We start from the raw sequence: 22,763 nt of genomic DNA, 5'->3' as shown, positions 1-22,763 counted from the left end.
TACAGCCCATAGGTTATAGATCACTGTGTCACGTCTTCTTAACTTGCTCCTAGCCATTGGTGATGCTCAGGGGTCTTGTTGTAGAAAAAGAGCTGCCGGAGCTCATTAGCATAACTCATTAGCATAACTTATTTGCATATGCCACGCCCCCTGACATCACCGGAAGTGACAGAAGGCCACACCCCCTGACATCACCGGAAGTGTGTCAGAAGGCCCGGCTACTTACCCTCCTGCTTCATCCTCATTCCCAAACGGAATGAGGATCGAAGCAGAGGGCGGGGTAAAGAAGGGGGCGGGGCTTCACCACGTGACCGCCCCGCCCCCTAGAGGTTCTCTTCCGGAGCTCCGTACCTGAGAGCTCCCCCCCGACTAGAGCCCTGGTGATGCTACTTGATGGGAAGATTCCTTAGCAGTGTGCGTTGCACCTCACATTCCCACACACAGCTTATCTGGAATCTCCAAAACAGTAAGAGACCGGGAAGGGGGGGGGGAGTTAACCCACAACTAACCTCAAAATCAGGAAAGCCAAAAACATGGGGGGGGGGGATTTAAAATATGTGAAAACCAAACTTGAGTTGGTAAAAATCATGTAACTCTAAACAAAATATCTTTTCATAAACATATGAAAGAGTCTCAAAATAATCTTAGCCTGCAAAACACTCCTAGAAGAGGAGGAGATTGGATTTATACCCTGCCCTTGACTACCCGAAAGAGTCTCAGAGCTGCTTATAATCTCCTTTCCCTTCCCATCCCCCCACAACCCTGTGAGGTAGACTGGGCTGTGAGAGCTCTTTTGAGAACTGCTTGTGAGAGAACAACTCTGAAGTAACTTGTAACTAACCCAAGGTCACACCAGCAGTTGCATGTGGAGGAATGGGGAATCAAACCTGGTTCTCCCAGATTAGAGTCTGCGCTCCTAACCACTACAACAAACTGGCTCTTAATGGTAAAACAAAAACAAGTTTTGATAACACTCTTCATCAGAGGTATAATACACAAAATTCTACCACATACTAGAGGTGTGCATTCAGGTATATCTGAGGCAAAAAATTATAACCAGGACAGGTAATCATCTATTTCTAATATGTATACAGTAAATCAATGATTCCAAATGTGATGTCTACCAGTATTTTCTAGTACCCACTTGCTTCTTCCCAAAGGCATCATTTCCTCAAAAAGAAGTGCCATTCCTAGCTTTTCTCCGCTCTATTGGAGCAGGAGGTGCTTCTGAAGAGCCCAGGAAACAAAGAGCACCTGTTTTGTTGGAGAATGCTGGGATTTAAATGTTCCAACATTTTTTGGGGCCTCACAAAATTTTGATTTACTCCCAGCCCTCCACAGCGGCCATTTTGTGACTAGGCCCATCACATGTGGCAGCCATTTTGTGATGGCACTTGTTACCCAAATCAGTTCTCATGTAAGATCTGTCACAATGAGAGCATTCGCTGCACGTGAAAACCCTATGGTTTTCACCACGACATAGGTCGTGGGTACGGTTGATATTTTCCTGCTGAAGGTGGGCAGGAACTCATCCCTGTGGGCCAGGTAAATTTGACAGATTGCAGTCTCTGACATCATTCAGTCTTTGCCTGTCATTCCCTTCACATACTGGTTATTCCAGCAACCCCTCCCCCTCCAACATACTCTAACTTAAATATTTTGCTCCCAGCCCTCCATCGCAGTCTTTGAACTCACAAATGGAAGAGGGAACCTCCACGATTTGATCAATAAAGTGAATCTACAAACCCATTGTTTTTAGTTGCCCATTAGTTGACTCCTGTTTTCTGCTCATCTGATGCTTTTAATCACTTGCCCATAAACTGTTCTATGCTGCTTTTATTGACTGGTGATTATTTATGACTGCTAACATTGGGAAAGTTTTATATTGGAGGGGTTCGCTTTATTGCGTTATTTTTAATTGAATTTTGAATTGTGTTGTTACTGATTTGTTGTTAGCTGTTTCTGGAAGCAGACATTTTCTAAATCAGGGGTCCACACTCCACAACCTTGCAGAGCCTGTGGTGAGAATTGGAAAATTGAGAATGAGTACTGGGCAGTACCAGAAAATGGCTATCACAGGGCTGACCAACCACAAAGTGCCTGCCGTAGGGGCTGGGGTCAATCACAAAATATTGGGAGGTTCCAAGTTAAGCATCTTCCATCCTGTAATGGAACAGCTGTTTCTGGATGAGCCTGCCCTGCAGACACAAATGTGATGCCTCCTGGGCTGCTCTGAATCATCTTTTGCTTCAAAGAGGTGGAGGATAGTGATTGGCTCTTTGCTCTGGGTAAGATATGCTTTTGGGAAGAGGAATGAGAGCACCAAGAAATACATTAGCAGCTTCATGTTGGGGGTTCTTCTCAATATGTCCCACAGAATGCTTCCTTAGACAATGGGAAGTTGACCATAGATGGTTCTCTAGCTGTAGAACAATCCAGTCGTAGCACGGATAACCTTTAATATGAGCTGTTCACATGGATTTCGATAAACACAAGGATAATTTCACTTATGCTATGATTGCCGAGTGTTAGGTTCCTTGACTTAATCTATCCAAACTGGCTTTTCTTGCTCAGTTTGGCAAGATCATCCAAGGTCCTGTGATGTACAAACAACTCGTTCCCCAGGGAACATATAATGTATGATAGGTCAGCTGTTGAAGGGATAAGCCCATTTGCGACTGTGCTTTCTTTACTATAGAAGGTCAGCCTATCCGTGCTTGGCTGAATGAATCTCCTTCTGGAACAAGCATCCCAATTCAGCTACTGCCAAATCTAAACAATTAAAATTAACCGGTTCAGTTACTTTTTTCTGGTTAAGAGTTTGTAGATACTAGCAAGACTTCTGCATATTTATATTCATGCCATACCTATGGAGAGTGTTAGGTTTCACATGTAAGATACAATGTATTGACTATGGCTTGGATCCTATGAACAAGTTCCATGTGCACTAAATCTGGAGATTTGGGGAGGGACTTCAACAGGTTATAATGCCATGGAGTCCACCTTCCAAAGCAGCCATTTTTTCCCCCAGGTGAACTGATCTCTGTCACCTGAAGATCAGTTGTAATCCCAAATCCCCAGCTGCTACCTGGAGGTTGGCAACCATAACACTTCCGCTACCACTGAAACTTCCTTTTGCACAAGATCAATTGTATTCAGTGGGCATTTGCACAAACAGAAGTGTTCGTAAAAGAGAATGTGCACTTTACCACAAAGACTATTTAGTGTGCATGAAACACATTTGAAGGATCCAAGCCCATATCCGTTACAATATACTGAATGGATTAATTTTCTAACTTATTTTAGGATAGCAGGAGGTACAGAAAAGGCCACGTCAGCTGAAAGAAGCTGGGAAGTTGACCATCAGATACTACCACAATTCAGCTCACATCAACTCTTTACTTGGTAGGTTGACTACAGTTAAGGACCAATTAAGATCCTCCTCAAGCCTTGCTCTCTGTGCTCCCACCTTCAGATGTGAAGCAAGAGGCGACCAGAGACAGGGCTTTGTCACTGGTGGTGCCTTGGCTATAGAATGCCCACCCCCCTTCTTTCCCTTTAAAAAATCAACTTAATGAAGAGTTCACAAGAACTCTAAAATTATACACTGTAGTTATTTTGCTTGTTCATCATCAAAAACATGGATTTTTAAAAAGTATTTGTTGTTTCCTTTATAATGTATTTTTCTCCACCTATGGAAAAAAATTACTCATGAACTGGGAACAGCTGGGAATTAATAAGTTTATAAAACTGTCAAATTCATGAGGCTTACAATTAACTGCAAATGAAACTTTTATGTGATTTTCTCCCTGTCCTACATAAAAGCAGCATGGAACCTTTCCAATCATCTGGCTGATGATCTCTCCTCATTGGGTACAAGGGATATTCCCTATATCATGATCCCCCAACGCTTGTGATTTTCTTGTCAGTATTTGAAGTTCAAAAGGTTGTGTTTACAACAACAAAAATATCCTTATGTTGATACATGATCTTATAACTTGCATCACTAAAGAATTAATTAGAATCGTGATCCCAAATGTGGTACCTATTGGATACCTTGGCACATGCCACTGGGCTACCCAGGTACCCTTTTGCTTCTTCCTCAGAGCATCTCTTCCCCAAAGCAAAGAGCCAATCCTGGCATTCCTCTACCTGATTGGAGCAGGAGAACCCACAAACAACTGACTTCATAGGAGGAGGAGGATGCTTAGCTTGCAACTTCCCAACATTTTCTGATTGTCCCCAGCCCCCAATGGCAGCCATTTTGTGGTGATGCCCATTCCCCATTCTCAACATTCTAAAAATGCTCAGGCTCAACAACATTTGGGACTGCTGAATTAGAAGAACAAAGGGCTAATTAAGAGCATGTGCTATCTGCAAAGATAATTAAAGGGATCTTGAGTTTAATTATTTAAGATATTCAAAATATTTCTATGCCATGTCTTCAGAGTCCTGCTCAAGGTGGCTTACTGGATAAACATATGGCGCAGAGGTCCATCAGTGGCTATTAGCCACAAGCTATAGGTAGGAATTCTCGGCCTGGGGCAAGTGATGCTCTGTATTCCTGGTGCTTGGGAGGGCAACAGTGAGAGGGCTTCTAGTGTCCTGGTCCCACTAGTGGACCTCCTGATGGCACCTGATATTTTTGGCCACTGTGTGACAGAGTGCTGGACTGGATGGGCCATTGGCCTGATCCAACATTGGCGTCTCTTATGTTCTTACTGTCAAAACCACATCACAGTATTAAAAACAAGCCATTAGACATCCACAAAACAGAACCAAACCATTAAAAAGCTGGTAAGATCAGTAAAAAGTAAGATCAAATTTCAGTGTAACCCAGAAGACACTGAATGGCTTCCAGCAAGACTCTGTTAGCTCCAATGTGTACTTCAGCAATGCTGTTGGTTTATATTGTAGGGACAGTATAAAGTCACTTAGAGCACGCAAAAAACACACTTCACAAATATCAAGTCATTCGCTGGCATCTTTCTTCCAGAAGGGTAAACAAGGCACGACACAGCACAACCCAACTGGGTCTTGTCCAGCTGGGTTAGATCCAGACTGAACTTTCCAGTGGCAGAATGGAACTTCCCTTCCTTCCTCATCCCACTTGCAGCCAACTAATCTCCATGAAATGCTTTTCCTGAGTGATAAGGAACCCTGAGGAATGGCATGAGGGAGTCTGCAGTAGGAAGGGAGAATTGGTCAAATCTGCCAAGTTAATCTGGATCTGTCCCCCTATGTGGTAATGGTGTGGTATGACAGCTTTAAAGAGGGGGTGGTGGTGGTAAATCCTTCTCCCCCAAGATTTCCTTCCAGGAACTCTTTTAAAAACCATTTTCCACCTATCAGGAGTGAATACCCGTCATGCAGCCCCTCTAATAAAAATAATAATTGGGAGGGGGAGGTTCCTCTCTCGCACAGACTATCCTCCAAAGTCCTGTACACCCGACCTGTAGAGACTGATCAATGGACAGACCACAAGACAGTTTGGCTGGGAAATAGTATACAGTGGCTGGCGGGTCATTTTTAAATGACAGGAGATAATTAAGTTAATAAAGTCACTTTCTTTGCACTAGATTGCAGTGATGTTACAATCACAGACAAATTCTGCACTGCAGATAATATTGGGTGGAAAGCTCTAAAACACTGATCTGCCAGGTCCGCTATGCACCAAGTTGTACTACACCCAAACCCAACCACTGCAGTGCCTTATCGAGGACCCAGTTTGCCTACAAGGGTAGTGGCTCTGAAGACTTTTACAATACAGTTCCTTATAGAGCATTTATTTAACAGCTTCTTATTTACCATAGAGAATGGGGGGGGAAATACCATAATTAATTAATTTGTCATTTCCCAAGAATCATTTCCAGGAACCAGGCTTTCATACCTGCAAAATGGGAATTATGCTTTTGTGCCATAGGAGGATGCCAGAGTTTATTTCACATGTTCCAAATTCCCATGCTCGAGAGGTTTCCAACAGAACCAGATGGCTCTAAACAACTGATTCCAAGTGGTTTTGTTTTTTTGCATTTTGTGTGTGCGCGCCCATGCCTGGACATCATGGCGACCCCTACTGGGGCATGGAGGACATCCAGAGAAGTGGCTTGATAGCCTGCCTCTGCCTCCCGGCCTTGGTATTATTTGGAGGTCTCCCATCCAAATACTTGCCAGGGTCGGCCCTGCTTAGCTTCTGAGATCTGATAAGATCGGGCTTGCCTGGGCTATCCAGTTCAAGGCACTGATCCCAAGTTATTGCTGTTCACCAGAAAGTTTGGGCATTATAAAAAAGCAGGGAGTGGGATCTCTCTCAGGACACAGGAATGAACAGTTTTGGTTTTTCCAAAGAAAGAATTACCCAGAACAATTCCCAAAGAGGCAGCAGACAGCTGTGAAGTGTTTACTTATATGCCATGCGCAAATCTGTCAACCAAATATGTACATAAGCAGTGAAACAAAAATATGCCTGATTCTAAGATAAGCACCAGTGATTCCCCAAGACACTCGTATAATTTTATATAAACTTTCCGTTGGCTGGTATTATTCCTCTCTGTGTTCATTCGAAATTCCCATTTGTGAGGCTCATTTCTCAGCATTCAAGGCTTGACTTGGAATTTTTAAGCATCTGGAGATAAGTAAAACCAGCTCTCGATGCTATTGAGAAAAAGAATTGGAATGTCGGCGTTCTTCAGGAGACACTTCAGGCCAAAAGCACCTATACAGCAGCCTAAAACAGCAGGACAATGCGGATACTGAAAGAGAAAAACCAGAGTTAACATTACAGTTTCTGTGGCAGGAAAAAAAAATTGAAACAATAACCTCACTTTAGGATGCTCATCCCATTATTTTATTTTCAAAACACTGCCAAAACTTTGGAACGCTGGGGAGGGAGACTCCCAGTAGAAAACCTGAACGTTCTTGGGACATATTCCAAGGCCCTGCAGTTAGAACAGCATTTACATTCTTTTGCTATCCAACTGGTTTTGGAAGAACCATGGTAAAGCACCTCGCGTTATGGGGCTAGATGCTATATTCAGCCCGTGTTTATACCCTGGGGCCTGGATGGCCCAGGCTAGCTTGATCTCATCAGATCTTGGATGCTAAGCAGGGCTGACCTCGGTTCATACTTGAATGGGAGACCATCAAGAAAGTCCAGGGTTGCTATGCAGAGGCAGGCAATCGCACACCATCTTCGATTGTCTCTTGCCTTGAAAACCCTACCTACAGGGTTGCCACTGGCTGCGGCTTGACGAGACTTTCCACCACCAGGTGGTTGAAGGCACCCGAACTTTAGCTTACAAGCAGCTACCCCAATGCATATCAGCCACCACTATTTGGTCAAAGTGTGCCAGGAAAGAACACCCCCCCCCCCGATCTAAGCATATGCAGAATCACCTGGCTATTTTAGAGTTAATGCTGAAGGAGAACTGCACGTGATTAATTTGTATAGCTCACTGCCACAGGAAGCAGGAGGCTTTAAAAAGGGCATTTGCCAGATCAATGGAGGATAGGGTCCATCAGTGGCTCTCAGCCACACTGGATGAATGGAACCTCCATGATCAGAGGCAGGGAGCTTCTGAGTGTCAGCTGCTGAGGGGCCATTATCGGTAGGAGGCTCTGGACTAGGTTCCCCGGCTGTAGGCCTTCCCTGGTATCTGGTGGGCCACTGTGGGAAACAGAATCCCAGTGGACCATTGGTCTGATTTAGCAAGACTCTTCTGTTCTTATGAAAAAGAATCCATTGGACATGTGTGAAGATGCATGTCTGCGCAACAATGACGCCTTGCGTAAGATGTTGCAAGCCGTTTGCTAGACAGATGCCACCTTCAAAACACCTTGTCCTTGTTCTTGTCTAGATGCCGCAGGTTGATCTGTTACAGGCACCTACGACATGGAAAGCCCTGAAGGAGAGGGCCTTTTCCATCTCTTAAACACTTAGTGATGCTAACCCCCCACCCCCAAAGAGGGATTTTGTTCTGTATGTGACAATGTGATCGTGCAAAAGGATACAGTCAGCACCTGCCCGTTCATGGGCATTCTCTGTGGTAGCTTCCACCTTGTGGAACAGCCCTGCCGAAGGTGAGCAGGAAGCCCAATCCCCTCTTTGCAGAATGTGCAAAGGAGAAATGTTCAGGAGGGCATTTTAAAGGGATTAGAACCATAATATAATGGAACAGCTCAGGACATTGCTTCTGTAAGGGATAGTAATGTAGTCTATTGCATGGTTTTATTATATATATCACTTCCCTTGCTACTGGAATGTCCTCTATCTTTCTAACCCTTCTTCGTCATGCCTCAGACAGCTTTTGTTGCATTGTTTTCCAGTTCTGTAATTGGAGTCCTGCTGCACTGTTGATTAGAGGTTTTTGCTGTTTGGTGATTGCTTTTCATATCTGTAACACACCTTGAGTCTCAGTGAGACAGCTGGGCTATACAGGAACAATAAACATTGATCAAGATGGGTAGCCATGTTAGTCTGTCCGTAGCAGTAGAAAAGAGCAAGAGTCCAGTTGGACTTCAGGTATCTGAAGAAGTAAGTGGCGACTAACAAAAGCTCCTACCCTGCCACAAATGTTGCTAGTCTTTAAGGTGCTACTGGACTCTTGCTCTTTTCTACTAGTAAAGACTGAAATCAAGACTTTACTGAAATGAGTCTGGTTAGCACAGCCTTAGAGACTGCAGTCTTGTACCAAAGCAAGTGGTGTTTTAGTTCAACAGCTGCATCTATCTCGTATTCTCTTAGACATACTGGATTCCACACCAAACTTCCACTCATTAAGAGTACCAACATATAATGGATTCCACAATGAATCTGCATTCATTAAAAGCAAGTACCAACGAGCTGGAAATCTCACCTCTTACCAGCACGAAGCAAATTAAACCCTTCGTCAATCTCGCTGAATGACAAAGTGTGTGTAATTAAAACATCTGTTTTCAGTTTTCCCTCCAAGTAACTGGACACCAATTGAGGAATGGAATCTTTCATCTTCCAGCCTGGGAATAGAGAAAACAAAACCCCTAAACCCTGCAACTTGTACTGTCAAGTTTGTTTCCCAAGGATCGCTTTTACAAAATCGCAAAGGCAGCCTAACGTGGAACTTGTGGGATTTACTTTTGTAAGCACACTGGGCTGGATCCTAAGATGCCGCCCCATCAGCCCCACAGAAGTCCTTCAGATGGAACGGCATTTTGGTTTGCAGAGGAGAGTGGTTTTTGCCGATTCCCCGCTCCTGCTGCAGACTCCCACTTGGCCCCCAACATGGTTTGGGTGGGGGGGAGGACTGAGCTGCAAGAGTACAGTTTTCGGGGGAAGAAAAGGCTGCCATGGAAGGAGAGAGGCAGGGAAGTTGCTCTCCTCAAGAGTGACTGTGTTTGTACTACTTAGGATCCTATGCTAATAAAGCAGGGTGAGATAATTTCAAAGCACGCATGTTGCTAAGTATATGCACTGTTAAGTTCTTTAAGCATTACTTTGCTTCCTACTCATTTATGTCATAATTTGGTTGCTTAATGTTTCGAAGTGGAATGTGGGAAATGCTGACAAGACAGACGGTGTGGGCTAGAAGTGAATAAATAACTAAATATTGAGCACATCTGAAGACATGAGGCTGCCACAATGAATCACACCATTGGTCCATCAAAGTCAGTCATTGTTTATTCAGACTAGCAGCGGGTCTCCAGGATCACAAGTGGAAGTCTTGCCACCTGAGCCTTTAAATTGGAGATGTCGGGAACCAAACCTGGGACCTTCTGCATGCCAAACTGAGGCTCTATCACTGAGCCACAGACCCTCCCACTATTGCATCTAAGATATCCAAACAGCACAACTGTTCTGCCTGCGATGTTTGATCTGTGATGGCTGTTTCTTACAACAGAGTCATTAAAAAAACAAATGGAACACTCATGTGGAAACTCGTCTGTCTGACCCTCCAAGGAGTAAACACAGATTTCAAACCACTTTTATCTGGACACCATAAATCAGTGAGACACAGAAGGAAACTAATTCCAGCATCACCAGTTATGAATAAGCACTGTATGTGTGACATGTGCTAGCTGCACAAACCCAGCAGCATCATAACCATATGAAACAAACTCCTGCAGCCGAACAGGATTTCTTCTGCTTTAGCATGCGTGGTCTGCCCTGCAATATGTTGAATGTTGTGGTTCAGCCCCCTCTTCCTGCCCTTGATCTCTAAACCATCAAAACATAGCAAATACATAAATATATGGCCACACATCAAAGCAGTGTGATGTGCAATACCCAGTTTGTAAGCATTCCTGTTTATGTTTGACTATAATGACCATAATTTTGTATTCCTGAACATGGAAGTTGTTCATTCAGTGCTGACAGAACTGTAAATACTCATCTTCATACCTCCAATGAAGCTCCCTTTCAACGTGCGTCCCGTAAAAAGCAGCAAAGGATCGAAGGAGAGGCGCGAGTCCAGAGGAGGGACGCCAACCATCACGCAGACCCCACAGCTCATGTGACAGGATGCCAGAGCAGCTGTCTAATTGAATGCGTCAATTATTTACTATTAAATAGGTCGCTGTCATGCAAAGGAACAGTTTTGTGACACCAAGGATGCCTGGCACAGCAGCTCTGAAGAAGTGGGAAAGAGATGGACCCACGAGAGATGGAAGTTTTCTGCAGTCCAGATCCACATCTGCTATCCCACTCAAGTTCCTCACTGTCCACAACGCAGGTGGCAACCAATGTTTGGCCATTCTGGGCTACTTTACTTGGGTATTTCTAGGTCCCATTTCCTGACTAATGTGGACTCAAGGCTGGTTACATAAACACAACTATACAGCTGGCATTGTAGGGATTAGCAGGCTGATATCCCAGCCTAGCCCAATTTCATCAGAGCATGTAAGCTAAACTGGGTGATTCAGCCATGGTTAGTATCTGGATGGGAGATAACCAAGAAGATGCTACAGAGGAAGGGAATGGTAAACCACCTTTGCCCGTCTCTTGCCTTGAACATCCCACGGCTCTGGGGTTGCCACAAGTCAGATGCGACTTGATGGCACAATTATTATTATTGTAGGTATTAAGCCACAAACAATCCCCGCAAGAACCTGTGTCTTCACTGTACCCACTTTGTGTTTGGCACTTTTGATTAGCTTGGAAGGGCTGTGGATTTTTGTTTTAAGTCATTGTTTAGAATGTTTTTGTCAGGGTAGGCCTGAGAGATTGCTTTTAGGCTCATGTGTAAAAATTTGCAAACATCCACTTTTTCACTGTTCTAGCTAATTTACAGTTTTCAGCCTTGAAGGATGAATAAATGACTTATGCACTTATGGATAAGGGGCTTTCTGCACAGAATAAATCCCAGAAAAAGTAGAATACCGTTTGCAACAATGGGATGCTCAGAGGTGTGGTACATCATGCCTTTAGAGAGCATGAATCAGAAGGTCTAGTAAAACCATGTGCTGGCCTATGCAATAGCTTCTACATAAACTGGCCCCAACTTATCATCTCTGGATCTCTGAAACTTGGAATTCAGTGATATCTGTTTTCCTCTTTTTTAGTAAGGCTCTGAGTAAGAAGCTCTGAAACTTAACCTTTTTTTTGTAAAAGTCAGTTTACACAGAATATGAATTACATATATGCTTGAACAGGATTGATTTCTGTGGGGTACTCCAGTGTTTTCTCTATTCAGTGTTATATTTACTCAGATCTAGAGTGATTGGATTATTTATAAACAAAAGTCTGAATTAACACATTGACCTCATTGACTGGAAACACAGGGTTTCACTTTGAACAAATAAATAAACCTCAATATCTCCCTTTGAGACTGAGGGCTGTGCTCAGCACAGATGGAGTTTTTAAAGGGAGCATTCAGTTACCGAGCAGCACTGTGATTTAGTGGCTAATGTATTGCTCTGACTCAGTCAAGGAGATGTTAACTTCCACGTTATTGTTTAAAGTGAAGCCCCCTCGCAGCTGAAATCAGAAGTGCTGATTTCAGACCACAGGTAGGTTCCACCTGGACGTGTCCTAAGGCTGAAGCCTGAAGTACATTTATTTTGTAAGGAGATCCTCTGAAAGCATTGGGACATTGTCAAATTAAGTGAGTTTAGGATCAGGCTGAAAAAATATTTACATGGCAACCAGTGTTCCCTCTAAGCTGAGTTAGTGTGAGCTAGCTCACAGTTTTTTATCCTCCGGCTCACACATTTTTGTCTTTGTTCAGGAAGGAGGGCTCCAGGACAAACTAATTTATGCAGTAGCCAAATCACCTGCTCACAACTTTAGTGCCAGTAGCTCACAAAGCAGAATTTTTGCTCACAAGACTCCACAGCTTAGAGGGAAAATTGATTGGCAACCCCCAGTGAACATGGGCTGGATCCCACCAACGTTTCTGCTGACACAAGGAGAAAACATGGTACCTTTTGATCCCTGCAAAGGCTATTCAAGGGAACCATGTGGACAGAAAGCCACAGGAGACGGAGTTGCAGCAGGGAGAGGAATCAGGCAAGATCACCTGTCCTCCCCCTCGTACTGGTGGGAATGCTGGCAGGATCTAGCCCTATGATCTGATTGTTAAGTTTCAAGAGGACCCATTGTAAACTGAAAGACTGCTACTAAGCAATATTTGATCTATACTTAATGAAAGAATGTGAATTTACATATATAATAGGAGATGCCAGCCGTTGAGAAAACAAGTCAGTATGGAGCGATGGGAAAAGTGCCGGGTATGGAGATAGGAAAGGAGGGGAGATTTATGTGGACAGCAAAGCAGCTCACATTATCTGGCGTTGGGCACTTCTCTTTCACTTAACTGATTCCAGGGCTGCTGTGAGGTAGGATTTCTTAGAAGAAGAGTGAATAAAGCAAATAAACACTTTTGCAAAGTCATGTGAATCTTGAACATACTTCAGTCAGTAATCAAATTGTTCTGGGGGATCCCCAGCAAGCCAAACAGTGTCCCTCGATAAGAACACACCATGAAAGGTGTACAAACTTTCCTGAACAAGTGCTTGCTCACCACTACTGATCTTCCCCTGCAGCAGGCAGCCAAAAAAAAAGGGTTGAATCCTGCCAATCATTCTGTTCTCAGGGGTGCCCTGTCCCCCAGGGACAACATTTGGGGATACAGAGGTAGAAAAGTCACGCTTCATTGATGGAAATCAATATATTAGCAAAGATTTTTGGTGAGCTCCAAACTGGGTGTCAGACATGTTCTAGTGGCCATCTATGTAAGCCAATGATAAAGCCCAACAGGCCTTGTCAGTGTCCAAACTGAATGTTGTACACCTCCACAACAGGTAGGGTTACCATAGTAGACATGTAGAGGTTACTTGGCAAACAAATCCACATGAAAGTGGTTGCCAGAAAGGCAAGGGAGAAAGGGAACAAATCGTTCTACAGTACTTTGGTTCCAAGAAAATACGATATCAAATCAGTGGGTTGGATCAGGCCAGCTTTTTCATTCACTTAGATCCTATCCCGCATGGCTACTGTGCATGCATGTTCTATGATCCTCAGTACAGCATTTCTGATGGTCATAGGAGGCTCCTTCCTTTTTTCACCTGCAGAAAACCTGGTTGGATCCAGCCCAGTGAGCGGAGCCAGAAATCATTGACTGAAACACAGCACATACCAACGTGTTTAAGCATCCCACAACTTCGAAGGCGTAGTCAACACCATGGCCGGTCATTTCAACCAGCACCTCCTGAATGGGCTTCTTGTAATCCTGAGGGTCCAGGCATTCTGTGGCTCCAAGTTCCTTAGCCTTTCCGAATTTCTCCTTGTTGATATCAATCCCAATAATCCGAGACGCTCCTGCTGCTTGGCATCCCATGACAACAGAAAGACCAACTCCTCCCAAGCCAAAGATGGCACAGGTAGACCCAGGTGTGACCTACACAGGGGATCAGGGAAAAAGGGGATCAGGTTAAATTCTAACCACAGCACGTCACACTGTAACCCACACAGGAAGCATTGCATTGAGGGAAATGAATAGACTACCATGAAACACTCAAGGAGCAAATGACTTCTCACCTGAGCTGTGTTGATAGCTGCCCCATAACCTGTGGAAAAGCCACAGCCGAAGAGACACACTTTATCCAGCGGGGCAGCATCGTCGATTCTAACCACGGCTGAGTCAGGCATGACTGTGTATTCCGAGAAGGTGCTTATCCAAAGGAAGTGATGGATTTGCTTCCCTTTGCAGGTGAACCTGCTGGTTTTGTCTGGCATCAGGTTTTGCGGGTTGCAAAGGCTGTTTTAGAGAGACCTCAGCTCATCAACAAGAGGAAAAAACCAGGCAGTGCATCACCAAGAGAAATGCAAGAGAAACTTCCATACAAACTCACTGGGTTTTCAGGCAACAGTTGGTGTTCCATTTCAGACATGAGTTACATTCTCCGCACTGAGGCAGACAGAGGGGGATCACTTTGTCTCCTGGAAATAAAAGCAGGGGAGAGGGCTAGAAGTGTCTGATGACAAGAACTTATTGTACAGGAATTTTTATATGGGAGAGACATCACACATGGACTTTTCCTCGGGCTTCCAGAGTGGCAAAGCAGACTTTTCAATGCTCCTTAAGAATGAATTGGGTATTTATTGCTCCTTATTGTATCTTGGGTTTACCTACATATTTCATACTAGTACACACAGAGTTAGGTCTATTTAGCATTTATAACCTTTGTTTTTTGCCTGACCTATTAATTGGAACATATATCCTACGTACTATTGCAGGCATCCCACTGTTCTTAAGGTGTATTCACTCCTGTTTACAAATTTACAGAACCTTAAAGTTCTCTTTGTTCAACTGTTTCTTTCTTCCTATTGCACACATATGGTATCATTGTTTATTGCAAAACATTTGTTGCTCTATTTCAACTAAAATGTAAAAAATGTTCTTATACAGTATTTTCTGTATTGTTGCACGTTCTTTCAAATAAAAAATACAAAAAAAAGAATGAATTGGGGAGGGGGGATGAAAGGAATAGAAGCATGAGACAGCAACCTGTTATCATGCAACATGTCATGTTGTGCACAAAGTTGAGCTATAACACAATCATCCAGAAAAAAAGCAAGTGTTCCACTCTGTATACCTTGTTCCAAGCAAAAAGTGTCAACCTTCAGGTTATTTGTACTAACAGAAAGCTGAAGTATGAATATATAAAAAGGTAAAGAGAGATGAAAATGTGTAGTCCAACTAGATTCTGAATAGCAAACTTTCCTATCTGCTGTCCACTTCAACACAAGCAAATAAGGAACCAAGCACAGACTTCTGCTGGATTGTATGTATGTTTGAACACTGCCCTTCTTAACAAAAACCCAAAAACCTCATTGCATGTAGAGAATTAATGTGTCAGGGAAAGCAGGTCAACTTAAGTCCCTCCATGACATGCTCCTTTGCTAAGTACAAGGAGCACTTTGTCATGACTGAGCATTCAATTCTTTCCTCCAAGACAGAAAACGTCTTTCACACACCCATCTAGGCTGCTCCCAGAAGGCCAACAAGGAAGGCACAGAGACCCAGGCCTTCTCCTATTGTTGCACTGGGATTCACTGAGTTACTGCCTCTGAACATGGAGGTTCCATTAAGTCACCACAGGTAACAGCCACTTATGGACCTTTCCTCCATGAATTGTCTAATTCTCTATTTCAAAATGATTTAAATACTGGCCATCGCTACATCCCATGAGAGTAAACTCCACAAGTTAATTACAGTTTGACTGTACTTCCTTTCCCCCGTCCTTAATTTTCTAACCATCATCTTCACTGGGTGTTCCTATTCTGAAGGGAGAGAAAATGTTTACAGAAAAGATGACTAAGGGAAGATTTGATTGAGGATGGCATGGAGAAAGCAGAGAGAGGGGAGAAGTTCTCTCTCTCTCCCCTTCTTTCTTCAAATCTTCCATCAGTCATCTTTTCTGCAAACTATAAAAAGCCCCAGATCACTTAACCTACTACAGGGAAGGGTGTAGAACTTCAACTGAAATTGCTCAGATTCAACGGACTAATACTGCCAGTATGATACAACTAATGCTGGCAGGGGTTATTTCTTGTAGGAGCCAACTGCAGAGTCAACTACAGACCACCTGGAACTTAAACTTAAAGCACTTTATTATTATAAATGGTATATTACTGACTGTATTTTGTGATCTTATTGGATTTTAATGTATTTTATGTTGGGCTTTTGCCCCTGTAAGCCGCCCTGAGCCCGCTTGCGGGGTAGGGCGGGGTAGAAATACCTTAATAAATAAATAAATAAATAAAATGTAATGCCAGATACTGCAGGTATAAACTTTATAAAGGACACAGGAAAACCCAATTGACGATGCTATTTTAAAATTCAAAATACAAACAAAAGCAATTGATTCCTAGCAGTAAGCTGCAATAAATGTATTTAATCATATGCAAGACTAGGTCTTTTCCAAGGGATACCATAAAAAGGGGAGTACCTTATATTTCCATTCAGGCCAGTTGCTTGCCGGCCGGGCAAGAGCCCTGGACAGGCCTGTTCCGGCCCCGGGGACTTATGTTTGACACCTCTGCCCTAGATCATAAACAACAAACTGGAATACAAAAGAGGAACTGGGAAACTCTGTCTTATAACTGTGCATGACCTTCTCATGGCAATCACTTACCCCTGGGGATCCTTAAATACATTTTAAAATAGTGAATCCTACTTTTTACATACCTGGTTTCACACAAGTCACTCCCTCACCGATACTCTCCACAATTCCAGCTCCTTCATGGCCAGGAATAACAGGATACTCTACTTTAGGGAAAGAGCCAGTTAGAACGTGCTCATCTGTGCCACATATCCCTGTGGCTATTATCTGTAAGGAAGCGAAAACACTGGGTCAGCCTCACAAATGATCACTTACATGTGCCCTGGTACTAGGGGAAGGCGGCTTATTGCCTGTGCTGATGCAGGCAATCCTCTGGAATCATGAGGGATAATAACTTATGGAGAGGGGCCATGACTCAGTGGTAAAGCACATGTTTTGCATGCAGAAGATCCGAGGGTCAATGCCTAGCCTCTCCAGTCAAAGGATCTCCAATAGAGATTGAGAAAGATCTTCCTCTGTCCAAGCCTTGCTGCCAGTCGAAGCAGACCATACTGAGACAGATGGACCAATGGTCTGAAAGACAGCTTAACATATAATATGGAAGGGAGGGAGAGGGATGGACCACGAAGGACATGTATGAGTCTTTAATGCAGCGCACTACCTGTCTTCTCCACAGGGATAAGTACAATCATCCCAGTCAAATATGCATAAGACTCTGAACCCCCTTCCATCATTATCAGCACATTTGGCTGACATGAGAAAGAGAGCCAGAACTGCTGCATCTTTTAATCCTCTAAGGATAAAAGCAGTTTCCTTGCTAGTCTTGCAGTGAGTTTGAAAACAAAACCAAAAGGTTCCCCCCCCCCCCCTGTAGTGATTCCTGGTAGTTTAGACCCTTATGCCCAGGTCCAACTCAAGTCATAGACCTAACAATGTATTTATAAGTGACAAAGGACACCAGGTTTTGGAGATGCATTGAAATGCACACGCCATTGAAAGTGCTGGATGTGGATACAGAGACACCGTACTTGGATATACTTGTGCACATTCGAATATGCATCTCTTCCTGACCCAGCAAGAGAAACACGTAAGATAACCTGTTTATGGGCATGGAAACCACATTAACCTTGATTCATGCCTTTATAACAATCCAGGCTGCATATGGAATGCTGTGTAGTTCTGGGTGTCCCACATTAAAAAGGGAATTAGAAAGATTCATAAAGGGGCAGGGGCAAATGTAAAGATATTGGAGAACTCAGATGGAAAAGGTAACATAGTTGGGACATGTCGTTGGGAAATAAAAAGACAACAAGAGAGTTTTATAGAAAGCAGACAGAGAGTTCTTTCTCCTTCTCTTGTAATATAAGAATGTGCAATCATCCAAATAAATTATTGGCAATAGATCTAAGACAAAAATATTTTTTCTCCCCACACAATTTGTTTCGGAGTTTGCCGCCACAAAATTGCATAGTGTCAACCAGTCCCAGTAAAAGGGGATAGGACTGCCTTCCTGGAAGATGGGCGCATAATGGCTACGTGGAACACCTGTGTTTAGAGGCAATATGCCACTGAATATCAGCTGCTGAGGGGAAGCAAAGACAATAGCCTTCTTGCCCAATTTACAGACTTTTCAGAGGGATCCAATTGGCCACTGCTGGAAACAGGAAGCTGGGCTAGAGACACCTTTGATCTGACCTTGCAGCACTCTTTTGATGATCTCCTTAGCTGGATTGTGAGTCAAGGTTCACTGCACAACTCTTTGAACTGCCGTGCTTTTGTATGAAGTACCACAGAACCATAGATTTGGAAGGGGCTGTATAGGCCGTCTAGTTCAACTGCCTGCTCAATGCAGGATCAGCCTAAAGCATCCCTGACAAGTGGTTGTCCAGCTACTGCTTGGATACTGCCAGTAAGGGGGAGCTCACCACCTCCCTACGCAGCTGATTCCACTGCTGAACTACTCGTAGTGTAAACATTTTTTCCCTAATATCCAGCTGGTACCTTTCCACCTGTGATTTAAACCCAATATTGCGAGTCCTATCCTCTGCTGCCAATAGGAACATCTCCCTGTCCTCCTCTAAGTGACAGCCCTTCAGATACTTAGAGAGAGAGCAATCATCCCCCCCCCCCCCTCCTCCTCTCTAGACTGAACATTCCCAAGTCTCTCAGCGTTTTCTTGTAGGGCTTGGTCTGCAGGTCACTGGTCATCTTTGTCACTCTCTTCTGCACCCGCTACATTCTGTCCCGCCTACTCTCCTCCTTCACAAAGATTCAAAACATAACATTCAATACAGAATTTCCAATCCCATCGCCAAGGAGGAAAGAGCCAAAACTTTGATCAAATTAACATGCATGCAATCAAGCATAAGACTTTGACATCATTTTAAGATTATGATATGAAAACAATACAGGCCGAGTTACAGAAGAGTATCATTGTTACATAAGACAGAAAACACCCCAGGCATCAAAACAGAACATTCCTGAGGGACCAGCTTTAATCTCCCAACAATTTGATAGTTAAAGGCAGAACTAGTGATAAGCTTGATGCTGAGTTGCAGCCAACAAAAGCAATCCTATATTCCAGATTCTGACCTCCTCTTCCTCTAAAAACTCTTGTCATTTCTATGCATTTGTTTATCCCTTGCAGCCATTGATGTGGCATGACACCAAAGAAACTTATAACATCAGTACCTGGGCAAACCAACCCACGCAGGTATGAGCTTTACGGAATGTAGCAAAATGGTTAAGAGCAACATATAGATCAGGAAGTCCCTGGATTTTTTTTGCATGCAATTGGTCCCAGGTTCAATCATCAGACTCTTCAGTTACGACAGTAGGGGATATGAAAGATCTCTGCCCGAGACCCTGGAGAGCTGCTGCCAACTGAGTAGAAAATACTGACCTTGACAGATCCAGGATCTGACTCAACATAAGGCAGCCTCATGTGAGGATTATCATTTTGGCAGCAGCCACATGCTTTTTGTTTGGCTTGGTTTCCTTAATTTCCAAGTTGGAATGTAGACTGAAACCCTACATAGCTGTTTCCCTTCTTTTAGACTCCCACCCTTGCGTGTATAATAAAATCTAGGACAGCTCCTTTCACAAGCTGCTTGAACAACTGAAAGATAAATGCAAGACATATCTATTTAAAAAAGCACACAGCTGAAGCACACATGGACAGCGGCAGCAAACTCTTGTTTACCTTCACCCGGACTTCATGAGACTTTGGCGGGGCCACTTCCACCTCTTCAATGGAAAGTGGCTTGCCTATTTCCCAGGCAATGGCAGCTTTGCACTTTATAATCTGTTTTCGGAGAAAAAGAAATGTTCAGCCTTTTTCTGTGACCTTCCGTGCAAATTGAAATGTAGCCTTTCACCCAAGTACAAACCAGGGGGGCTGACTCTGCTTAGCTTCCGAGACTGGGCCTGGGCCACTCCACAGCAGCTATTTAGGAAACTTCAGTCTATGGCTGCTGTTCTGAAACAGTGGCACAGCATGAAGTTTATTCGAATGTGCAGCGGGTCACGTTTTGCACAGTGGGAAACATTTGTCAATGGGTACTAAGTTACTGGAGCTGCGGTGGCTCAAGTGGTTAAGACGATGAACTGCAGGCTGTGGAAGGTCAGTAGTTCAGCAGTTCAAGACCCGAGTGTGCCGCATGACGGAGTGAGCTCCCGTCTCTGGTTCCAGCTCCTGCCAACCTAGCAGTTCGAAAGCAAGAAATTGCAAGTAGATAAATAGGTACCACTTCGGTGGGAAGGTAACAGCATTCCGTGCGCCTTGGTGTTTAGTCATGCCGGCCACATGACCACAGAAATGTCTTCGGACAGCGCTGGCTCTTCAGCTTTGAAATGGAGATGAACACCGCAGCCCTAGAGTCGGACTCGACTGGCTTTCGAGCAAGGGAACCTTTACCTTTACCTTTTTACTAAGTTATTGTGCCATTGAGCATATAGGATTATAAAGAAAAGAGTCCAGAGAATGAAAAGGAAATAGAAAAGGAAGGTGAACACTATATTTCCTTCTTTCTGGTTATAAAATGTTCCACTATATGGATGCAGCAATGCCTCTTCGGGTGTGTGTAGGCATGTGCAAAGTGCCGCTGAGTCACAGTTGATGTGGCAACTCCATAGAGTTTACAAGGCAAGAGATGAACAGAGGTGGTTTGTCATTGCCTTTCTTTGCATAGCAACCCTGGACTTCCTTGGTGGTCTCCTATCCAAATGCTGACCAGGGCTAACCTTGCTTAGCTTCCAAGATACGCTGAGAATTTTTTAATTTATCAAATTTATATCCTACCCCGTCTCCCCTGAACAGGAGTCGGGGCAGCTAACAGCATGTAAAATGTACCAATAAAAACGATACAAAGATACAATAAATAACATTTGAAATAGAAAACAGTTAAAAATCTATCCCCATTAAAATCTATCCGCTATCAAGCAGGCTAGGAAGCATGGATGGTTAAGACACAGCTGGAGAAGAAGAGATTGGATTTATGCCCCACCCTTCACTACCAGAAGGCGTCTCAGAGCAGTTTACAATATCCTTTCCTTTCTTTTCCCTTCCCTTCCCCACAGACACCCTGTGAGGTAGGTGGGGCTGAGAGAGCTCTTTCAAGAAGAGCTCTGAGAGAGCCATGACTGACCCAAGGTGACATCAGCAGCTGCATGTGGAGGAGTGGGGAATCAAACCCAGATTAGAGTCCACGCTCCTAATCACTATACCAAACTGGCTCTCAAGTATACCAGCTGCCTGGTGGATCACAATCACCCAAAGGCCACCTGAAAAAGAGATTGGGCTAGCTTTGGCCATCCCGGTCAAGTCATTTGGGCATTATAATGGAAAAGAACAATAAACCCCACCAAAGCAGTTCTTCAGGTCCCCAAGGCCATTTCTGAAGAAGTGGGTTGGTTCATGTGGCGTCCCAAGCACTGACACTGCATGGAAAGGTTGAGACATTTCACAAAACTGGAGAAAATGTAGCATGGTTTGAATGCAGACCGGAACTTCACAACGTGAGCCACCACACCTAATGCGAACCACCAAACCAGGCAATAAGCATCTGGCAATTCTATTTCCACTGGGGCTGCAACCTCCAGGAGGGAGTTGGTGATCTCCTGGAATTACAACATCTCTAGACAACAGAAATCAGCTCCCCCTGGAAAAAAAATGGGTGCTTTGGAGGGTGGCCTCTATGGCATTATACCCTGAAGAGGTCCCTCCCCTCTCAAATTCCACCCCCCCCCCCGGGCTCCACCCGCAAATTTCCAGGCCTTTCCCAACCCAGATTTGGCAACCCTATTACCATATCATGAATTAGTACGTCAGGTAGATTCAGGTAGGTAGCCGTGTTGGCCTGAAGCAACAGAACAAAGTTTAAGTCCAGTGGCACCTTTAAGACCAACAAAGTTTAATTCTGGGTATAAGCTTTCGTGTGCATGCACACTTCAGAAGAAAGCCACTGGACTCAAACTTTGTTCTAGTTAGTACCAGTGTTCCCTCAGCTGAGTTCGTGTGAGCTTAGCTCACAGTTTTTTAGCCTCCAGCTCACACATTTTTGTCTTAGCTCAGGAAGGGGGGCTCCAGAGCAAACTAATTCATGTAGCAGCCAAATCACTCACTCACAACTTTAATGCCAGGAGCTCACAAAGTAGAATTTTTGCTCACAGGACTCCACAGCTTAGAGGGAGCATTGGTTAGTACCTAAGGTGTTCAGCTCTACTCTACCTTTCAGCCCACAATTCAGAAGATCTAGGAGCTCATTTTCCTGGGCGGAAGCCCCATTCGATAACACTGGACATCTGAACATATTTGCTAGGATTGCTTCCTATGTTTTTTTATTCCTTGGGAAACATAGGTAGCTTCATATTTGTCTCTCTATGTGTATTTAAAGCCAATGAGTTGGAAGTACCTATCCCCCTCCATGACACCCAGTCTTGGGAAGCATTCAAGACTTAAAACATTTGCAAGTCCAAAAACCATGCAGTATGCTGTGAGTTGACGGCACTTTCCACCACCACGCATTCTTTAGTCGACTTGTTTACTTAGGATTAAATCACAATATAGTCAGTGGGCTTTACTCACAGGCAAGCATGCTCACGAATTATCGTCACTTATTCCGCAATACACGTGAGGGAGCGGACTGGAGCTTTAAGGGGATAACTTTTAAATTACTGCATCACCATAGAGACTAATTTCCTCTTACTTTGCCAGAAGTACCCAT

At 43.9% G+C, this 22,763-nt stretch overlaps 1 protein-coding gene across 1 annotated transcript; it reads right to left on the bottom strand.

Annotated features, from left to right (window-relative positions):
• Positions 1–6,358: 6,358 nt before the first annotated feature.
• Positions 6,359–22,763, bottom strand: LOC107114466 (alcohol dehydrogenase 1-like). Its single transcript, XM_015415964.1, has 9 exons — positions 22,746–22,763; positions 19,742–19,843; positions 16,665–16,806; positions 14,326–14,413; positions 14,012–14,231; positions 13,611–13,871; positions 10,376–10,511; positions 8,856–8,994; positions 6,359–6,752 (listed from the first exon to the last, which is right to left on the bottom strand). Exons 1-9 carry the CDS (start codon positions 22,761–22,763, stop codon positions 6,728–6,730), a joined length of 1,131 nt encoding a protein of 376 aa, XP_015271450.1. The 3' UTR covers positions 6,359–6,727.

This window comes from Gekko japonicus, unplaced genomic scaffold, assembly GCF_001447785.1.
Source record: "Gekko japonicus isolate JY-2015 unplaced genomic scaffold, Gekko_japonicus_V1.1 scaffold68, whole genome shotgun sequence".
NCBI classification, from domain to species: domain Eukaryota; kingdom Metazoa; phylum Chordata; class Lepidosauria; order Squamata; family Gekkonidae; genus Gekko; species Gekko japonicus.
The sequence above is the reverse complement of the archived record's forward strand: the minus strand, read 5'-3'. Positions and strand labels throughout refer to the sequence as shown.

What these genes read in the sequence shown, in the direction of transcription:
- LOC107114466 (XM_015415964.1), bottom strand. An exon ending in AGTGACTTGTGTGAAACCAG is followed by an intron (nt 14,414 to 16,664) that starts GTATGTAAAAAG and finishes TTTTATTTCCAG; the next exon opens with GAGACAAAGTGATCCCCCTC. An exon ending in GAAAGGGAGCTTCATTGGAG is followed by an intron (nt 8,995 to 10,375) that starts GTATGAAGATGA and finishes CTCTATTCCCAG; the next exon opens with GCTGGAAGATGAAAGATTCC.